General features: G+C 43.3%; 1 protein-coding gene across 3 annotated transcripts in view; it reads left to right on the top strand.

Moving 5' to 3' along the window:
- Positions 1–14,841, top strand: part of LOC306784395 (high affinity choline transporter 1-like) — a 37,962-nt gene extending 23,121 nt beyond the window's left edge. For all 3 annotated transcript variants that reach the window (XM_079278364.1, XM_079278365.1, XM_079278366.1), the window contains 4 exons: positions 4,712–4,855; positions 4,964–5,117; positions 7,872–8,089; positions 8,963–14,841. In XM_079278364.1, coding sequence (XP_079134490.1) covers positions 4,712–4,855; positions 4,964–5,117; positions 7,872–8,089; positions 8,963–9,505 — 1,059 coding nt within the window. In that variant the 3' untranslated portion in view covers positions 9,506–14,841. The remainder of the gene's footprint in view (positions 1–4,711; positions 4,856–4,963; positions 5,118–7,871; positions 8,090–8,962) is intronic.
- Positions 14,842–22,604: the final 7,763 nt, after the last annotated feature.

Genomic DNA, 22,604 nt, shown 5'->3' with positions numbered 1-22,604 from the left:
CAATTTATTTGCTTGCAAGCAAAGAGAACACAGTCTCACAGATACATCACCGTCATCTGCAAGAGGTGCTCTGACGACACAGTTAAATGCACGGACATTTATACTCAGCTAGAATGCTGTTACCTTGGTTTGCAAACAAGAATAAACAAAAGAAGACAGAAGATAATAAAAGATGTCAAGGCAGATGTTTTCCTTTGAAGCACAGTGTCCTGTCTTTCCGATAACCTGAAGGTGCTTTTAAAGCCTGTTTACAAATCCCTTTGTTATCAGTTTGCCCCACAATAAACCATGGATACACCCAGCCAGATGCGTCCTTTGATGTCACTGTGACCTGGTTAAAGAGTTAAGTCACAGTATTGCACAGACGGAATAAGCCTGTGAATCATCACCCATCATATATGCCTGCAGAGGGTCATGCCCTTCAGCTGATGCCCATCAAGGGAAATACCCCAATCATGACCCCTGTGTGTGTCCCCGTCTTTAAAGACAGAAACAATGCACAAGATAACAATTCACAAGATAACAGATAACAAGACACCTGGATCCGAAATTTACTAGAATCATTTAGAAGACACAAGGTTTAGTGCCTGTTCTTCTAAAACTTACATTCTTTAACCCTAAAGCAGTAGACTGACATATTTCCCATAACAATACACATAGTTTGGTCCGGTCTCTGTTGATATGAGGTATCGTAGAGCTCTGGGTGAACACAGACTGCTACAGGATTTATTTCCTGATTCAACAACGGCAGGAAGCCAGTGATGACAGGGGGAGCAACTCAACGCTGATAGGCTATCGCGCCACAGCGTCACGCGATTATGTCGCTGAAGTTGAAAAATTTCAACTCGCGCATTGGCAATTTTGCGGCGTCCACCGCGTCCACCGCACTGCAATAACGCGTCCAACGCGGCGCGCCATCGCAAAATCGCGGCGCGCCAGTCTCATCGCGTCTGTGCATAGACTTTGTATGTAATCTCGACGCGCGTCAAAAAATCAACGCGACCGGTGTGAACGCAGCATTAGACAATGAATCTCTAAAAAATTCACAGATTCTAAACACTTATTACTATTATCTAGCAGTTACTCCTCCTCACCGCTAGGTAATGGAGTTGCTTTTCTGGCATTGTGCTCTTCTTCTACGTGTTTCTAGCTTTCTGTTGACATTCTAGCTTTTGCCAGAAGATATGCTAACGGGAATGCTAACAGCAAAAACGGAGCTTCTAATAAAGCATACGCACACACAAGTTTCACCAAAATCCCACACTTTAATTCCACTGGTACTCTGGAGGTGTCTCCTCTCACAATCCACTGGTTATTTTCTTTTATAAGCACTTTTATTTTACATACAGCGTACTGCAAAACCGGAGCTACACGTAGCTAGCGTTAGCTCCTCACACAGCGGCTACAGATCATGCAATGTTATTCATCATTTTAAACGTATTTCCACGCTGCTAAAACACAGACTAGTCACACGTATTATTGGACTTATTGTCCGGTTTTGTTTAACCTCAAATCCTCCGGTTTAACAGTCTATTAGCTTCCCCAGACTCCAGTTCCTTATGATCGCCGCGCGAGTTAACGTAACGATGGCCTGCCTCGGTCGGCGCTAGCTGCTATTGGCCTGTCTCGAACGATTCCGTCGTGACGCCCTTTCCGGTCATTACGCTGTCATTTTCTTCGGCGATCGCCAACCAAACGTAAATAATATTAATTCATACATATCAAATAATCTATGTGTCAAATTTCATGAATATATATGGACGTTTATATGTCTAAATACTATAGGAAAGTGACTTTGATGAGAGAAAGCAGAAAGAACGCTCGGGCGACGCTTAAACAGCTCAAACGGAAATTAAGGAGCTTTTATTGCATAATTTGGAGTTGTTGAAGCGTGATATCTTATTGTGAAGGACAGAACTACGGTCCCGGATGTGTTGACAGCATTGATGGTCATTTTTGCGACCCTGGAACAAGCAAATATCCCCGAAAAACCAGCAGCAGCCAGTGTTTACAACGAGGATAGAAGTCCGTACGGATTAGGCCAAGAGCAGTGCATGGCTAATTCACCCGTGTTAGCATCGTTTTAACGACTCTGGTAAAGGCAAAGCTAACTGTAATAATTACAACAATATTTCGTTCGAAAGGTACGAAGTTTAACTTCAGTTTAACACCATTAAATCAACTGAAAACATTACACGATCATTTTTATCAACATTGTAAGTGAATTGTATTGAAACATTAGCTAAAAACGGTCCGGTTTGGGGTACAACTCCGTTTGTTCACTCTAGCAGACCAGCAACCATTCTCCCAGTCTGTCTAGTTCCACCAAAAGCTCATTATTCTACTTCTTCCGAATCACCCACACGATCTCTACTTTTAATGCACGGCCAAAGCAAGCGAGAGAGTCTTCCAGGATCGGTGTTTCATCACCCGTGAACCGCAGCCTTAGAAGCTAACTCCCGCTAGCCTAGCTTCTCTAAACAGCTTATGCAACGAGACCCACAATTCGTGGTCGAACCCGCAAAGGATTGCACCCCTAAGCCGGAAAGCCACGATATTTCAGTTCGCCAAGCTACATAACTGCTTTTAAACTCGTTATCTACAAAACCCAACAATGCACGCGCTGAGCCAGAGTGTCTCTCAGAATGTGCAAAGTCAGTCCGCTAAACAAACAACGGGTTGATTCCAATGTGGTGATTTAATTACAGCGCTGTCTGCCTTTAATTTCTTTATTCTCAGGATCCTCTGTATACACTGGACTAGTCCCTTAGTTCACCATACTTCAGACTGTAAAACGTAGCTTACCTCAGCGGAATTCGGCCTTCTCCGTGGAACGTCCTCATCGGCACCGCAGAGCTAGCTGTTAGCAACGCCAGGCAAACAGACCTCCCCTAAGATCTTAGAAGCTAACTCACAGATTTCATGAAACGGCTCTGCTTACCGATATTATGGGCCCAGGATGTCTGCTTGACCAACGCTGCCTCCAGCACACACAGCGAGGCCGGTAAGGGTGTTCCTTCGTGGTCTGCCAAATTTGTGGAGGCTAAGACTCACACCCCACAGAGAGAAGGCCAGAGCACGTGTGTCCGCTGCTTTGCACAGTCGACACGCTGCAATAAGAAATCTACCAAGACTGGTTTACAATTAAAAGGAATTTAATTCCACTGATGCAAGTACGATTACAGTTAAACATTGGAGTACATACTCCTATGAAATATTACAATATTAACCTACTTTGGAAAAAAACTACCTCTGGTCCCATGAGACACACGTCGCAGGGCACCGCACGCTAAAAAGAGGCAGAAAAAACACTTCTAACTCCGCCCACATATTCGTTCGCAACTCCTCCCCTCCCGTCTATCTCAATTTCTATTGGCTAACTTCTCTACGCACTTCTGTAAACGCCTATCTCCACATCTCTCTCTCCCTGAGCAGCTAACACATTCAAATTCTGTCAGTTATGACTTACTCCCTTCTATGATAATCCTTCAGTATAAATGTTACACTTCTGCAACCTTGGCAGAAGCTTCATGTCTTATTAGCTACTAATCTTACAACACTCTATGTTTATCTTAATTATGCATCCCCAAAACCCTTATGTTTATGACAAATTATGAATTCTTAATTATGAATTATTAAACACTTTTATTATATCTACTAACCAAAGTTTTTTGCTCAAATTTCTTACACTCGCGCGTAGAGACTTCTCCTGACGAGAACGCGCAGCTATGGGCCAGATAGTTCTGGCCCATCGCTGAATCTATTTGAGGGCACTGATTGGCTAAATTGTATGTCACTCATTTATATCTTGAATCAGCAATTGGCTAAACTGCTTCATAGACCCGTCTCTTTTGGGCCAAAACGATCAGGCCCCCCTAGCTGCGCGTTCTCAGAAGTGTCGTGCACACAGGCGGAGAGCACGAGCAGACGAGCACACAGGCAGAGAGCAGGAGCAGACGAGCACACAGGCAGAGAGGACGAGCAGGAAAAGCATATATTTTGCGCAGATATCATATTTTACACACATTGCTGGGTACATTCCATAGTTCAAAAACACAAATATTGACAATTTGTATAATTTATGATTATTATAATAATTTTTTTTTTGTTTTGTTTTTTTTCCTTTTTTGTGTGGCTCATGGTGGGGCCATGCCCCATGGCCCTCTATTGACCAGCCGCCACTGCACTGGACCCAGAGTGCATAGTTGCACTCAGATTTTCTCCATTCGTGCGCCACACTTCCGCATCGCACTGGTGAGAAACGGCTTTAAAGCTGCACCCCTGTTTGTTGTATACACAGTTCCTTAGCCGAAGAAATGTGTTCGTAACATAAGAAATAGTGGTTGACAAAATAATCTCCCCAAAAAGGCTTAGCTGCTGGAGCTTTCAATCACTTCACATGATCTTTACCAGCAGCAGTTTGCCCAATTGTAGATGTTCAAATGAATTTCTTTCAAGACTTCTTGTCCGTGTTGACTTAAAAGTTGAGCTTTATGAGCTCCATGAAATGCCATTTAAAATTCCATGAAATCTGCTCATTATTACACCCACTGTTAAAGAGCATGTGATATGATTGAAAAGAGGGAGTTCTGGATCAGTATGACCTGTGTAAAGTTAATCATTGTGTGGCATAGGTGTGCTGTGCAGCACTCAGAAACTGAGTGCTGAGCCCAAAATCAGATTAACTGTATCCTTGTGTTTGTGTACACAGTGGGTGTGTGTTCCTTTCCTGTTGACCAACCCTCACTCTATGGACATCTCACTGACGGCCTACAACGAGACCTTTCAGGCTCCCTGGGTCGGCACGGTGGAGTTCGATGAGGCCGGCAAGTGGTTTGATGACTTCATGTTGTTGGTGAGTGGGCTTGTAGTATAATGTGATGAGCCAACCGCCAAGCACAACAAAAGCACTGCTGTGCAAACTGATTCCTGTCTTAAAGTCTGAATTTTGTGTTTGTGCCAGGCTCTGGGTGGTTTGGCCTATCAGGCGTTCTACCAAAGAATCCTGTCCGCCTCATCTTACACCCAGGCTCAAGTGACCTGCTACGCCTCTTCAGGCTTCTGCCTGGTGCTGGGTATCCCCTCCATTCTGGTGGGGGCTGTGGCTGCCTCTACAGGTACACACTCTTCACTTACAGCCCTGGAATATTCTTAAGTCTGCTTTCATTTTCAAGGTTCAAGGTTAATTTACTGTCATTGTACGACACAGGGTAGCACAACGAAATGCAGTTGTAGTTGGGTTTTGCTACGTAAAAAAAAAGAGGAAAGAAGCTGCTCTGAAATCTGGCGGTAAAGTAGCTTATATTTCTGTATCTTTTACCAGATAGTAGCAGGGTGAACAGGCTGTGGCTGGTGTGGGTCATGTCTTTTAATATCCTTTGGGCTTTTCGCAGGCACCTCTTGTCACCAATAGCAATGATGCTCGGACCAATGATGTTTCAGACGGTTTTAATCACCCGCTCTAAAGCCCTTCTGTCCTGGGCCGTGCACATCCATGCCAGTTTGTCCAGTCAGGATGCTTTCTATTGCTCCTGTGTAAAAGTTGACAAGAACTTGGCACTGGAGCTTTGCCATCATAAGTTTCTTTAAGAAATACAGCCTTTCATGATGGAGATGTGTGATGACAATGTCAGGTTGTTTGTGATGCTAATTCCCAGGAACTTAAAATTGTTCAGTTGCTCCACTTCAGCTCCATTGATGTAGGGGATGTATGTTCAACAGGGGGTCCGCGAAATTTTGGTTGATTAGACTAGTGTTTTTCAACCTTTTCTGAGCTGAGGCACATTTTTTACATTAAAAAGATCCCGCGGCACACCAACAACCAAAAACGTTACAAAATGACACCTTTTAGCATAATACAGTATATATGCAGGGGTGTCAAACTCACCACAGAGAGGGCCAAAACTAAACATTGTGAATACGTTGAGGGCCAAATAGAGTCACCATTTAATAAACAGGATAGAAGGGATATTGGACAAAGTGCAAAAAGAATACATGTTGAGGGAGGCTACATTATTTTCTGCACATGTACCAGAGCCAGATGTTTGGCATCTTTTCTTGGCTGCCAGTTTATTAATATCTGGGGTTAGGTTATGTGGAAACCCTCACGATGGAGTGAAGGTGAGCATCAGTGAGATGACTCTTGTGTGGGTTTTTGTTCATCTTTATCACAAAAAACAGCTGCTCACACTGGTATGTGCTTCCAAACATGCAGAGCATTTGAGCAGCATGTAGGCGGAGTAAAGGCATCATTTTGGGGATGAATCTTGGAAACTGTGCAGCGCCCTCAGAGTCACACTTTGCCTTCAGTGTCATTACACTGGAGGTCTATCAGCTCCACATGTGCTCTTTCCAAAGTCAACTGCAAACGGATTGCTAAGCAGTTCAAATTTAAATTTCTGGCACATAAAGCCAGCTCACATCGCCACTTTTCGTCCCGGAGCTCGGTGTGGCGGGCCAGTTATGATATTTTCTGGCGGGCCGTTGTACAGAGGGACGGTTATATGCTGAAAATGTAATGACAACAGTGGCGGCTGGTGGAAAATGTTCTAGGTAGGGCCATCCTATCAATTTCAGCAAACATCCCAGTATGATTGGATGCAAAAAAAAATGTAAGTATCAAACACGCATTATTACGTGGCAGTTAAATATATAACATGCATTCCAACACGAAAACAATGAGTAAATAACACTTATATAATATAATATAACATGTTTATTTATTGAGATGCCCCTATGGACCTTGTTATAGGAGGTAAAGATCAGGAGAAGTAAACATGAAGTGTAATTATGAATACTGATGTTAAATTAAGCTATGATGAGTTTTCACTGTTAATTTAACATCTCTATTACATGTTGATGCCTCCATGACCAAGTTAAGCAGATGAGACTGAGGACAGCTATGTAGAAGAAAAGATGTTCACTTTGTCTAATATGTAGCTTGACAGAGTTCTCCATATGTGTCCTGGTGTTCTCATGTTTCCTTACCTCCTCATCCCTCACTAACTGTCCGTGCTGGATCTGTCCCCGTTGTTTTAAAAAGCTAAATAAATGATGAGCATGACGTCAATCCAGCTAGCCAAACCTGTCTGGTGTACAGCTAGTACAGAAGCTTCGCATGTACTGCTTCCCTGTCCCACGAGTCTGCTGTCTGATTGTGAGGTCAGGCTGATCTGATATCAGCTATTTGGCTGCAGAATCTCCGCCAAAGTTCTCCTCTCAAACGGGTCTTGGAGTGCTCGTGCTGGCGCCTGTAGAGACTTATCCTGACTAGAACTGGCTAGACTAGAACTGACTGGGAGAGTATTTATTACTTAGCCACCCACTATATTGCAGCTCAGACGCTCAACAATGGCAAATTATTTGCAACAACTAAATAATATTTGTTTCGACTCATTAAGTGAAATTGGACATTTTCCCACGGCTCGGCCACCCTGCTCACTGTATCTTGCACATGTTTAAAATAAAAACATGAATATATGAACCTGTGTATCATTTGAATAGCTTAGTATTGAATGCACAATAAAGAGGTATGTTTATACACGGTACTAGGCCCAGTTTAATATAAAACACAATTGCATACAATATATAGTCGGGGGTCCCTGCTCCATCTCTCTATCAGTTTGGGGGTCCTTGGCCTGAAAAACGTTGAAGCCCCTAGACAGTGGTTTGTGTTCTTTCGCTTATTTTTTTTTTCACTCTGCAAGATATGAAATCTCATGTGTCATCCGCCCGATGATTATGGTGTCGTTTTCATTAAAATGAATCAGAATTTATACATTTCTTTTCATCATTTTGAATTAAGATCTGTTTCTTAGATATAACGCAATACTTTGATCTTAATTCAAGAATTCATCTATCCTTCCTCCCAGACTGGAACTCAACCAGTTATGGATTACCCACCCCATATGAGCGCAACCAGGCAGGCTCAATCCTCCCCATCGCCCTGCAGTTCCTTACACCGCCCTACATCTCCATCATCGGCATTGGAGCTGTAGCTGCTGCTGTCATGTCTTCCATGGACTCAGCTCTTCTGTCCTCCGCCTCATTGTTTTCCTCAAATGTATACAAGAACATCCTCAGGAAGCAGGTGAGAATCTTGGAGAAAAATATAAACGTTGTGCATATCTGTAACCAAATACTGAATACTACTGTTGAGAAAAGAGGGTTTAAAGTTTGAAGGCTCCAAACTGTGTAACAAAATGTTAATGTTATTCCTTGTAATCTGATCCTATCATAGTCACGGACCGAACAACATTTAAAAATCTTTAATTTGATGCATTTGAATATGTAATTTAAAGGTTGATTAACCATCAAATCATGTGAATTCCACAGAGACTGGACTCACAACACAAGCTGGAGGCAGCAACACAAGTTATTGACTTTACAATAACTGTACTGTAAAGTCTGTACAGTATGTTCACTGTTTTACACAGAGTCTTGTGTATGTTTGCTCTATTACAACAATCGATTTCATTATTACGCCCCCAAGGAATGTTCTTGTAGTGCTGTAACTTTGGTACTGTGTCTTTGTGAGCGGATCTCTTGGTAAATGGACTTGCAGTTATAAAGGGCCTTTCTAGTCTTCCGACCACTCAAAGCGCTTTACACTACATGCCAACATTTACTCATTCACACACACGTTCATACAGTGATGTACACAGAGTATGAGATATGCCATACAAGGTGCTCTTTAAGATTCAACCTAATACCCATTCACACACTCACACATACTGCTGGCACACTTTCGGGAGCAATTTGAGGTTCAGTATCTTACCAATGGAGGACACGTCGACACAATGACTGGAGGAGCCGGGGATCGAACTGCCGATCTACTGTTAAGTGACAACCCGCTGTGACACAGCCACACCCAGAAGGTCTGAAGACCAAATGATTGTTACTATAACAAGGTGCAACTTAACTCTCTTTGTGTTTCTTCTTGTCATTCTCTCCGCTCCTGCAGGCGTCAGACCGTGAGATGCAGTGGGTGATCCGTATCTCAGTGGTGGTGGTGGGTCTGATTGGCACTGCCCTCACCTTTCTGGACAGCAGTGTCCTGGTCTTCTGGCTTGTGGGGGTGGACATGTCCTACACCATCATGTTCCCTCAGCTGGTCTGCGTCCTCTTCTTCAAAGTGTCCAACGGCTATGGAGCTACCCTGGGCTACCTGATGGGAATCATCCTGAGGTTACTGAGCGGCGAGCCCCTCATTGGCCTCCCGCCTGCCATCCAGTTCCCTGGCTGCCGTATGGATGACGAGGGAAAGCTAACCCAGTATTTCCCCTTCCGCACCACTATCATGGTCACCTCGCTCTTGTCTATCCTGCTCGTCTCCTGGCTGACGTCGATCATTTTCAACAAGGGTCTATTGCCTGAGAGGTGGGATGTGTTCAAGATCAAACGCAAGGAGAAACCAACAGCCAGAGCAGTGGTCAACGAGAAGACCAACTCTGGTAGCGAAGAAGCCTCAGCGGCCAAGCAGCTCCTGGAAACCACCAGCTGCTGAAGAGGCTTACGAGGAGGGAGAGAAGATGGTGTACTGGCTGGAGGCGAACATGTTTGATCGTCTGCTAAGCAGGCGTTCACAGAGGGGGAACAATGGCAAAGGCTTGAAATTGGCAGTATCACAGTGAATTTGTAGCGATAATATTTAAATTAGCGGAGTGTGATCTGAGCTACTCGCACCCTACTTCATCAGTTGCCTCATTGCCTTCTACAGAGAATATATATAGATATATGTCATTATCATCATACATCACTGAAATGGATGCACACAAAGTTCATCCACCAAGCCATTAAAAAATTATTTTGCATTTGGATAAAAAAGGATTAAACAGAATGTTCTCAAGAATACAACTTTAACCTCTTATCCATTAGATACTCCTCCCTAAAAACAGACTTTTGCATTTGTACAGATTTATACAAATACATTTTTTCCACATTTTGACAAATTGAGATTTCATTTTTGACAGACCTGAAATCAGTTCCCAAAGACAACTGTGCTGTGTCAACACAAAAGACATGTTTCGCATACTCTCTGCAAAAACAGGAACCATCAGGGCATCTGATTTTTCCTTTACTGAAAAATCACCTAGGCCGGCAGGAAATGTGTCTCACGGTGCTGTACACCTCTCTCAGTGTGAAACTCCGAACGCCTGCACTCTCTGCGTGTTTCTGTGGCGCATTTGAGAAAGACATTTCTATATTTAAGTTTATTTTAATGTGATCTGTTCTTTTCCTTTATATAGTTGATCTGCTGCCTTAGGCTCTATTTCACTGTGACTCTTCTTTGCATATTTGTTAATATTGATCATCAATTCTCCCTTCACATAAAACAATTGCACATACACCAATTTGATTTTGTTTTGGAAAGACTTTGCCGTTTTCTGATTACCAAACTTCTTAGCTGCGTATTAGCAGACACTTCTGTTTAGCAGCAGTCCACACTCCTGAAGATATATTTTTCAAATTTTTTAGAAAAATTAATCTGTGTGCAAAGAGAGAGTATCATAGTTTTGTGAACATATCAAAGATGTGAAGATTCATAGTTGCATGTGCATTTTCAGAGCAACGTTTACCTCTGTCACAGCAGACGTTCAACAGATGTTTTACTGTTTCACAGTCTGTGAGGATCACCGTGATTTCCTGAGATTCTTGTGGTTTAAAGGTAACGACTTCACAAAACCAGTGACAGAGTACCGAATGACAGTACATGTGTTCGGTAACAGCCCCTCACCAGCTGTGGCCATTTATGGCTTAAGACGCGCAGCGCAAGAAGGACACCAGGAACATGGTACAGATGCTAAGTAGTTCGTCATGAGAAACTTTTATGTGGATGATGGACTGGCCTCATTTCCCACCGTGGATGAAGCCATCAATGTTCTGAAAAGAACAAGGGAGATGTTAGCCGAGTCAAGCATCAGGCTACACAAAATAGCATCCAACAGCAGCAGTGTTATGGATGCTTTCCCATCTGAAGATCGTGCCAAATGTCTTAAAGATATAGACCTGTCATCCGACCCTCTGCCTCTCCAACGCAGTTTAGGCCTCACATGGGATCTACAAACTGACAGCTTCTCCTTCTGCGTGTCTGATAAGAAAAAAACGTTCACTAAAAGGGGCGTCCTATCAACGGTCAACAGTCTCTATGATCCCTTGGGGTTCGTAGCACCAATCACGATTCAAGGCAAAGCACTTGTCAGAGATATCTCAAAAGAAGAGTATGATTGGGACACTCAACTACCTGTAGAGAAGGAAATCCAGTGGAAGGCCTGGAAAGATTCTCTAATGGAACTTAAGCGGCTCCAGATCCAGAGGACCTACATTCCTGTTTCTCTACTTGCTACTGTACAAAGAGAAATTGATGTCTTCGCAGATGCATCGACTATTGCTATATCAGCTGTAGCCTACCTTAGGGCAATCGATAGAGAAGGACACAGCCATGTTGGGCTCATCATGGGGAAATCCAAGCTGGCTCCACGTCCTGCACACACTATCCCTCGTTTGGAACTGTGTGCAGCTGTCTTGGCAGTGGAGATTGCAGACCTGATAATGGATGAAATTGATGTGGAGATTCACACAGTCAAGTTCTACACGGACAGCAAAATTGTACTGGGCTACATTCATAATGCATGCAGGAACTTCTATGTATATGTGGCCAACAGAGTGACAAGAATCAGGAAGTCCTCTCACCCAAGTCAGTGGCACTACATCAGAACCAACCATAATCCTGCAGATCATGGATCTAGGTCTGTTCCCGCTGCTCTTCTGAAAGACACCAACTGGTTTTCAGGTCCAGCCTTTCTGACAAAACCCGAGAAGGATGAGTTTTCACATCCAGAGATATTTGACCTTCTACATCCAGAGACTGATGTAGAAGTACGCCCTCAAGTTTCAACCTATGCTACAAGAGCTACAGGTGGACTTCTCGGCTCCCATCGCTTTGTAAGGTTCTCCAGCTGGAAATCCCTTACCCATGCAACAGCTAGGCTCATCCAAAAAGCCAGAACCTTCTCCCGAACTTCAGACGGTAGCAGGAAAAAGGATGAACTCCTTCAAGCAAGACTCATAATTATGAAAAGTGTACAACAAGACCTCTTCAAAGAGGAAATAAAAAACCTCTCAAAGGGAGACGAAGTCTCAAGACGAAGTCTCAAGACGAAGTCTCAAGACGCAGTCGGCTCAAGTGCTTGGACCCAATTGTTGATGACAGTGGTTTGCTAAGAGTAGGAGGCCGAATGTCGGCAGCGGACATGTCCTGGGAAGAAAAGCATCCAATCATCCTCCCTAAGAGCCATCATGTCTCTACCCTGCTGGTAAGACACTACCACGAACAGGTTGCTCATCAAGGTCGGCACTTCACTGAAGAAGCAATTCGAACAGCTGGACTGTGGATAACAGGAAGTAAGGGATTGGTTTCGAGTGTGATACACAAATGTGTGACCTGCAAAAAAATAAGAGGAAAGTTAGAAGAACAAAAAATGTCAGACTTACCTGTGGATAGACTTACCATTGATCCCCCGTTTACTCAAGTTGGTCTTGATGTTTTCGGGCCTTGGACCATCTCATCACGCAGGACCAGAGGTGGCCATGCGGAATCCAAACGGTGGGCAGTCATGTTCACCTGTCTGAGTATGCGTGCGGTGCACATTGAGGTCATTGAGAATATGACAACCTCCAGCTTCATTAATGCTTTGAGGAGATTCACCACTATCAGAGGCCCTGTGAGACTACTGCGTTCTGATAGGGGAACAAACTTCATTGGAGCTTGCAAAGAACTGCAGATTAACTCAGAAGATCTAGAGTTGAAACCCCACCTGCAACACAAAGGCTGCACCTGGAATTTTAATCCTCCACACTCTTCTCACATGGGAGGTGTGTGGGAGAGGATGATCGGTATTGCACGTCGCATTTTAGACGCCATGTTGTTGAAGGAGAACAGTCGTCTCTCACATGAAGTGCTGGCGACATTAATGGCTGAAGTCATGGCAATCATGAACGCAAGACCCCTAGTTCCAGTGTCCTCCGATCCTGAGATGCCAGCAGTTTTCACACCCGCAATGCTGCTCACTTAGAAGACTGACGCAGTTTCTGCTCCGTCAGGGAAGATGGATCTCAAGGATCTCTATAACAAGCAGTGGAGGCAAGTCCAAAGCCTTGCTGAAACCTTCTGGAGACGCTGGAAGCAAGAATACTTGGTGACCCTCCAGCCTCGCAAGAAGTGGCAATCCGAAAGACCAAACTTGCAAGTTGGAGATGTGGTACTCCTAAAAGACACTCAAGTCAAGAGAAACGAGTGGCCCACAGGACTTATTGTTGAGACCACTCCAAGCCGGGATGGCAGCGTTCGGAAAGTTAATGTCAGGATCATCAGAGACGGTACCCCTAAGGTGTATTCAAGACCTGTTACAGAGGTTGTACTGCTCCTCAGTGAGGGAATATAGTGGTATTATAAAATACCAGGCGGGGAGTGTTCTACCCCCACATTTCTGTGTTGTAGAATGTCATTGCCTTTTCATGCTCGCATTTGTCCTTCCTCTCTTGCCGTAGTTAGTACTTCATTGTTTTGGTATTCTAATGAATGGACACGCTGCACTAATGTTTCACCTCTTCTGTTTGGTAACCTTGAGAGACCTTAGTCTGTGAGTATTTCGTCATGAAGCATGAGAAGATATATTCTATTCTATTCTATTTGCTCTGTTAATATAGTATTTGCGTTGTATTAAATGCTAATCGCGATTAGCATTTCTCCATTGACGGCAATGTTAATATTAGCTTAGAAGCTAGCTAGTCGAACATTTTTTCATGTTGGCTATATGCTGGATTGTTATGTATTCATGTATGTGTATATGAACAGTTTGTAAGGCCATATTTCATATTGTGTTTCCACAGTTTTACAAAATTAAGAACTTCTAACTAAAGCCCTGAAATTCTTCAACGGATGCCTGGGTCTTTATTGAAAGGATTTACTGTTAGCTATCTGTTAAGCTTTCCTGCACAAAGCAAGAGCAGAATAACCTCCATTGCTCAAATACTGCTCTGTAGACACCATCAAGTTTCAGACTCTTTGTTTGTAAGCCACCCAGGTACTGGTGACTAAAGTGTCCCAACCTGTCTGACTGCTGCTGAGTTGTGTCGCAGTGCATGGCTGGTGGCTTTGCTATCCAAGGAATATCAAAAATCCGAAAACGGCAACCAAAAGCACTTAGACAGAAGTCGCACAAACACTATTTAAATAATTTTAAATTGGCTGTTTTGTTGTGACTAGCAGCAGGGAGAAACAAAACTGCAGAACTTGATCTCCCAGCATTTATCATCAGCCCATTCCCTTCACCTGCAATTTACTCGCATGATGAATGATTGAATGTAGCAGTTTTCTACAACTGCGTGGAGATAAAGAACACCAAACGTATCCTTCGTGAGAGATGTGCTTTTCAGTTTGTCAGTGAGTTTGAGCTGTATTTTTAATTTTTTTTTCTGTTATATGGTGACAGTGTTTGCAGCTAAATTCCTGAGAATATATGTATAGTTTCACAACAGTGCAAATTTGACTGTTCAATGATTGTTTTTGTGTTTTTTCTGAGCCTTTTGAGGTTTGTTGTGCAAAGAGATTCCTGTTAACAAGGGATAGTAAGAACCCCTTTCTCTACTATACTGTTGCTCACAAAATCACTGGAATCTGGTCTCACTCCACTGTCAGCGTTTATTTGCTGGTCATTGTAAAATGGGTGTATACTCTTGACACTGTTCCAATACCTCATGGAGTGGTGATGTTGGCTCTAAGTATACACAACTTCAACCTATGATTCTAACTTCTATCCAAATAAAACTGTATGAATGCCATTTTCCAAAGACTGATTGCACAGAACAAACTGCATGTAAAGGACCTCTGAGAATGTGTAGTGTATTTAAATAGATTGTTCCTTTTTTATGTCTTTTATTTTGGATGTTTCGTCACTGCAGTCGGTGCATTTCCTGTTGCGCTTTTATTCTGAAGGTATAAAAACCGGAAGTAACCGGAAGTAACCGGAAAGCAGTTAAAAAGCCGTTAGAAAAGTCACTGAAAGGACGGAAAAAGTAATTTAACAAGGAAGATGGATACGGTTTTATTGTTTTAGCACCTGGCCGATATAGGCACAAGTTCTTACGGTGTGTTCAAGGAGTGATTCATTAAAGACTTATGGACCATCAGTTCAAGACTACAGACCATTATTCAGCCGGGATGCTACAGTAAGAACTTCACCTTCACCTGCTACACTCCGCTGCTTGTGGAACAAAGACGGCACGGCCACAGAACAGCGAGCTGCAGCACTTAGCATGATGGTCAACAGAAGCGGTAAGGAAAACTACGTTCAATATGGATGCCATAAAGCAGCGGTTCCCAAACTTTTTAGGCCGCGCACCCCCTTCTACATCCCGACCGGGTTCGCGCACCCCCCCCCCCCCCCCTTAAAAAAACAATTAGCAACAGAGCCTTTTAAGCCTTCATAGCCGCATAAGAATCGGACCAATGAGAGAACAGTTTGCTCGCGCGTGGCATTTGTTTACAATATTTAGTCCGCTGTTAAATGTTGCAGTGTGAACACAAACCGAACAAAGGAGCAACTGCAACAAAGCAAACGAACTGAAGGTGTGAAAACGCCCTGAAACACTGCAACAAAGTTTCAATAACTTTCAGTGACACAAGGCGTCACTTTTAAAGAGCAATACGGATCGCGAGGGCACACGCACAGGCTCAGAGGCAGATTATCACATTTAATTTACAATTAATGAGCGACTAATGTAGCCAGGATGTCTTCGGACAAAGCATCGATGCGGCGCGACACAGTGTTGTTGGACACCGGGATCATGTCCAACTTTTTTGCTTCTTTCTCCCCAATCATACATTCCACCATCTCTCTGGCAGCTGGCAAGCTCACGTCTTCAGTGATTGTGTGCGGTAGCCCCTTTCTCGCTATTCTGTACCCAGATATGAAGCCCGTAGTGCGTCATTTATAGACCAACACATGAATGAGACTCCAGTTGTTTTGGCTGTTTTGTAACTCCTCCAATTTGGATATAAAGAATGTAAGGGGCTTTTGACTTGCACTGGCATGCTTGGTGTTCAGGTGGCGACGTAAATAAGAGCTTCAGACTGTTAGCCAGAACCTCACTGCACACCACGCACTGTGGCTTTGGGGAATCTGCGTTGCCAATCCAAGTGAAGCCCAGACACACATACTTTTCATCATATTTCCTCTTTTTTTCCCAGTCTGATGCTCACTCTCGTTTCCTCTTTTTTCACCTTGACTCCGCGATGGGCCGATGTGCTCCCGATGTGTCTGTGCTGCACCTCTCCGTTCCCCTCGCCTCCGATTCCTCTCTCTCTCTCTGTCCCTCTCCTCTTTTACGACTGATAGCTTCAGATGTCCCACCTGACAGCTTTTAAATTAAAATTACATTTTTTTTTTATATTTAATATTATTACACCATCAGACCGCCATTACACTTTTCCTCTCGCGCACCCCCTAGAGGCAGCTCGCGCACCCCCAGGGGTGCGCGCACCCCACTTTGGGAATCCCTGCCATAAAGGATCAGATATATAAGCTACAAACGGAAATCCAAGGAATTAGAGGCTTACTACATCTGGATGATTATGAAGTCATGTCGAAGCAAGAATTAAAGGAAGAAATTGAATGTAAGGAAAAACAACTAGCTAAGCTTCAACTTGAAATGGATGATGCTAATGTATTAACGTTACCACGGCGATCAGAACGTCATAGTGTGCAAACAGAGAAAATGCATGCTTACCAACAGGAGGAACTGAGTAAAAGGGAAAAAAGACTCATAAACCTCTATGATCAATGGAAAATCAAAATCAGAACATCCAAAGAAAATTTAAAGAAAGACATATCAGTCACTGAATTGTCTACAATAGCAGACAACATTGAAGAGGGAATGGATGATGTCATGAGAGCTTACAGTGAAATAAGAGAGCGTGCCACACCATCTACTGAGTTGAGACGCAAGATTGATGTATGTGAGGCTGTGACTAAAAACGTTGTGAAGATAGTCCATGAATGCTTATCAACAGTAGATGGCGATTATGATGTAGTACGTGAAAGGCACCGTCTCCATCAGTTATATGCCCACGACTATGCCTACTCTGTATATGGCACTGCTTCTCAGTCAAGTGACAGTCACCACTCTGAGTCAATGATCACAGCTGCAAAAAGGGCTGATGCAGCCGCAGAGCTCGCTGCAAAGGAGGCTCAGTATAAAATACTGCAAGAAGAAAGAAAGCAAAGGGAAAAATAAGGATAATGGAGGAAAACCATAGGAAGGAATTAGAAATGCAGACGTCTGAATTAAAGCATCTACAAGTAGAAAGAGATATGGAGGTTGCTCGTGCTAGACTGGAGATCTACGACAGAGAAATCAGACAAGAAACTGATAGTCCATTCAGCAGAACAACAGATCCCCCAACATTCCTTTCAACCCTGCTATATGCCATCAAAACCCTCACGTTGTGACACCAGCGCCCGCTAATGACATGTCCTGTCTAGCCCAAGCAATCCAAGACAGCATAGCCATAAACAGACTCCCAGTGCCAACGCCCACAGTATTTAGTGGAGACCCAATCCTGTACATTGAATGGAGGGCTTCGTTCATGTCACTTGTTGACCGAAAGGGTATTTCTTCAGCTGATAAACTGTATTACCTAAAGAAATACGTCAGTGGCCCTGCTCATGAATGTGTCGAAGGCACATTCTATCGCAATGATGATGAGGCATATAGAGACGCATGGAATAAGCTCAACTAACGCTACGGTCAGCCCTTTGTCATCCAAAGAGCTTTCAGGGACAAGCTGTCAAAATGGCCAAAACTTCAGCCCAAGGATGCTGAAGGGTTAAGAACATTCTCGGACTTCCTAAGTGCCTGTCTCCAAGCCACACCCCATGTGAAGGGTTTAGAAATATTAAGTGACTGCGAAGAAAATGTAAAGCTAATACAAAAGGTTCCTGACTGGTTAGCATCAAGTTGGAATCGTCTGGTTACAATAGCCTTCATGGAAGGAAAAGAGTTTCCCACTTTTGAGGATTTCACTAACTTTGTGTCTTTAGAAGCAGAGATAGCATGCAACCCAGTCACTTCCCTATATGCTCTTCACTCATCCAACTCATCTTATGACAAAGGATACATAAAGGAAACAAAGGGAAACAAAGCCAATGTTTTCATCACTCAAACTGCCATGAACAGTGACAAGTCAACATTAAACAATGGAAAACCAAGGTCCCCCTGTATGTGGTGCAAAGATGACAAGCATCAACTTCCCAAGTGCCCTGACTTCAAAGAAAAGTCCCTTGAGGATCGACGAGCATACGCGAACGATACCAAGCTGTGTTATGGATGTGTGAAACCAGGTCCCAGTGCCAAGGAATGTCATCACTGCCATTCTTGTGATATATGTAAGGGAAGGCACCCTACCTGTCTCCACGATGAGAACTACAGAAGACGTGATGGTAGAGAAAGGTCTGTATTCTTTGCTAACACAGCTCCAAACACTGTAAATGAAACCATGGCAGCCACAGCACTCAGCGTCACTGGAGGTAGTCAGTCGGGCAGCACTTCCATGATCGTTCCTGTGTGGGTGTCCTCTGCTGAAAACCCATCCAAGGAACAGCTTGTCTACGCATTACTAGACACTCAAAGTGACAGCATCTTCATCAACAAGGAGACAAGCAATGAGCTACAAGCAGACGCCTACCCTGTGAAACTGAAACTTACCACTATGCTTGGAGAGAACATGATTGTGAAAAGTGAAAGGGTATCTGGACTACGTGTGAGAGGTTACAATTCACATGTTCACATCAACCTTCCTCCTTCTTACACCAAGGACTGCATTCCTGTGCATCCCTGTGAATTAACTAGAGGATGTAGAGGGCAAATGCATAATGTGTTCTGCAAAAAATATCCACTTGATGCATCAGGTCAGTGTTTTGAGAAACAGACAGCTTGCGCACAGCTGGGAAGGATTTCCCTAATGCTAACGCTAATGCTAATGCTGCGCCCTCTCGACTCCCGTCAATCCTATGGTATGGTGGCTAGCTATAGCTAACGTTAGCCAACTAGTGCTGCACAACTGTCAACACTCCCTCAGCTCACTAACTCGCTTGCGATCCACTGGTGTTGGTCTTCGTCACCACCGTCGTTTGTTTCGGGAGTAGCAGGTGCTTCCATTTCTGCTTCCATCATGAAATCAGTCATCAGTCATCGTAGAGTGGAATTCTACTCATGTAGTCGCCCGCTAGCTATAGCATATAGCATCCTGGGCATCACTGGGAATCAAAACGCCGCGGCTTTCAGAGCACTTGTTTGCAATTGTGCATTTACGTAATTAACCAATGATTTAACTTGCAAGCTAGGACCACTGATTCACCAAACCTGCTTGCTTGCAGTCTCTGTTCCACCACAGTCCCCGACGCTGGTCTCGTGATTAATTTCTTTTCTAAAGATAGATTTGATTTTGTAGCAAGTAACGAAGGTTTCAGGGGAAATGTATCGGAGTAAAAGTATCAGTTTTCTTTGCAAAATGTAGTGAAGTAAAAGTCAATAGAAACATAACGTTAAGTAGTAAAGTAAAGTACAGATATCCAAAAAAACGACTTCAGTACAGTAACGAAGTATTTCTACTTCGTTACTATACACCACTAGTGAACTGTTCACTCTTGCCACATATGTATCATTTCTTCCAGAACAGGACCTCACACAGGCCAAAGCAAGACTCTTCCCATGGCCAAGCAGGACTCTCACATAAAACATACTACACATCTCATGAACAACAAGATTTTTGTCTTTTTCCTTTAAAGTTTGTCAAATCACTTATATTAAAAGTAAACTAGTGAAAATTGCTGCTGTAATTTGATTCTTTTAATAAGCCATGTAACTTGCTATGATCCAAGGTTTTGAACAGGTGTGATACTGGTGTGTGGCCACAGCGTGCACATCTGATGTTGCTCACAGTGGTCCTCAGTGTGCTCAGGGAGCAAAAAGGGACTCCGAAATAACTACGTAATGATGCCGATTTGTACTTGTCTTCTCCGACAAAAAGGGACTCCGAAATAACGACGTAATGATGCCGATTTGTAGGTTACTGGTCTTCTCAATGGAGCTCTGATGGATCGGTGCTAGGCTATGCTAACATCGTAGCAGCTCCACCAGCACTCAATAACGTCACGTAGACGTAAATACGGCAGCGTCTATTCATTGTTTGTACCGTATGGTTTACACACACACATGCATACACATAGTTTGGTCCGGTCTCTGTTGATATGAGGTATCGTAGCGCTCTGGGTGAACACAGACGGCTACAGGATTTATTTCCTGATTCAACAACGGCAGAAAGCCAGTGATGACAGGGGGAGCAACTCAACGCTGATAGGCTATCGCGCCACAGCGTCACGCGATTATGTCGCTGAAGTTGAAAAATTTCAACTCGCGCGTTGGCGATTTTGCGGCGTCCAACGCGTCCACCGCACTGCAATAACGCGTCCAACGCGCCGCGCCATCGCAAAATCGCGGCGCGCCAGTCTCATCGCGTCTGTGCATAGACTTTGTATGTAATCTCGACGCGCGTCAAAAAATCAACGCGACCGGTGTGAACACGGCATTAGGGTTTGAATATAACTCTAAATCATAAAGATAATAACCGAACAGGAAAATTTACCAGATTTTTTTATTTGTTTTCTTTTGAAATTGTAACGTTAGCTAAATAAGTCCTCGCTCTGGAGGGTAAGTCGATATTGTTGTTATTAATCTGACAGCAAGTATTTACTGTGAGATGCAGAATGTTAAGAAGTGCAATATAAAGTTACCTGAATGTTATTTTGCAAACTAGATATGTAGAACTATATGTTAGCATGCTAGCCAATTTGAAAATCGTCCTTGAGCAAGGGCACTGCACTGTTATGATTCAGCTTTAACTCTATTACTCAGGTATTTTTATTTTTGCCATTTGTAAAGGTCAGACAACATCCTCTTTATAGACCAGAGAGCTATGATAAAATGTCATGACCAGTCTACTCCTTTAGTTTTCAGGATTTACTCCATTCTCCTCTCCAGTCCTCTAACCTGAAAAACATCTCTTTAATTTCATTAGTCTCCTATCCCAGTGATGCGCATGTGTCTTCACATGCTCATCACGTTCACTGGTCTTCAGCAGCTGGTCTGTCATTTCATCCACCCTGGTCATTTGAGAACTGACCTGAGTCTTCAGGCCAGGGTCTGGAGGAGGGAAACACACTGATGCCATCTCCCCTTTAGGGTAAGAAATCCTTTTAGAAATCGTCCCAAACCAGCCCCTCTTATTGGTCACAATACAATACAGATTAGACGTTATCTCAGTTTAACTGATCAGTACTGTCTGCTCAATGCTTTTAAATGTAAAAAGACAACTTCTGCTTATATACCGGAACTACAGTAGATGTAAACATCGGGTCCATACATGTTCCTGTTTCTCTCATATCTCTTGCTGTTTCCCATAGCATCAAATACAAAGCAGATCCGATTACATGACTAACCTAAAAAGAGAGACCATGGAGGACGATGCATATAATAACACAATCTCTTCATGCACCTGCAACAATTGTCTTTTTCTTTTCATTGCGATTACATGTTTCTTGAGATGAATACACAAAGTCTACAACTAAAAGCACCACTTGTTTTCTGAATTTGTCAACAACAAAAAGTACATTCTAGAAAAAAATGCAATCCAAACAAACTGCATAATGTATATAGAATAAGATTAACAAACCAAAACCATCACAACCATCCCTCCTGAACACATTAACAAACACACATTGGGGATGTTTGCTGTTGGATAACCGCATCCCATCAAAGCAATCAGAAAAAAATACATCCTTAACACACATACTGTATAAACAACCACATACACACCCACACAATGAAACGTTAGGTTTTATAAACTCACTTTGAAAGGCACGGGAAATATTTGTATTGTCCTGTGGAAAGAAAGTTGACACTGGTATTCTGCAAAATGCTGGATTACTTCGATGGCAATGGTTGCAAAGATGTGTAAATGGTTAGGAAGAGATTATTGTTACATTTAATAAAAGGGACAAGAATAACCGCAGGTCTGTGACTTAATCTCAAACAGCATCCCTGTGTGTCCTTTAATAGACTGAGAAGGCAATCGTGGTATTGTGTGTCTGTGTGTGTGTGAGCGAGAGCGAGAGAGTGAGTGAGTGTGAGTGAGTGAGAGAGAGAGATATGAAGGAAAAGCCAAAAAAGAAAACCTTTGATTAAGTCCTGAACAATCACACAGCATGTGCAGGACCTCATTTTCTTTTGGCTGTATTACATAGCAGTTAGGCACGTGTATCTGCTAACAGAGGCCAGCCTTGCCAACACTGGCACCTCAAAGTGTGCTTGATATGGCTCCAACAAAAAGAGTTGTGGCTACCGGTCTATTTGGATCTGGTTATCGCAGTGTAGGTGTGTAATATAGTATATTATAATAAAATAAGTAGCTAAAAAGTCAGTATAGAGTGGTCTCGTGTGACGTCACAGTTTAGCTGTCGGCCATGTTGGAGTACACACAAAGCCAC

The sequence above is a fragment of the Melanostigma gelatinosum genome (genome assembly GCF_949748355.1).
Source record: "Melanostigma gelatinosum genome assembly, chromosome: 11".
NCBI lineage: Eukaryota > Metazoa > Chordata > Actinopteri > Perciformes > Zoarcidae > Melanostigma > Melanostigma gelatinosum.
Note: the sequence above shows the minus strand (reverse complement) of the source record. Positions and strands in the feature narration are given on the sequence as shown.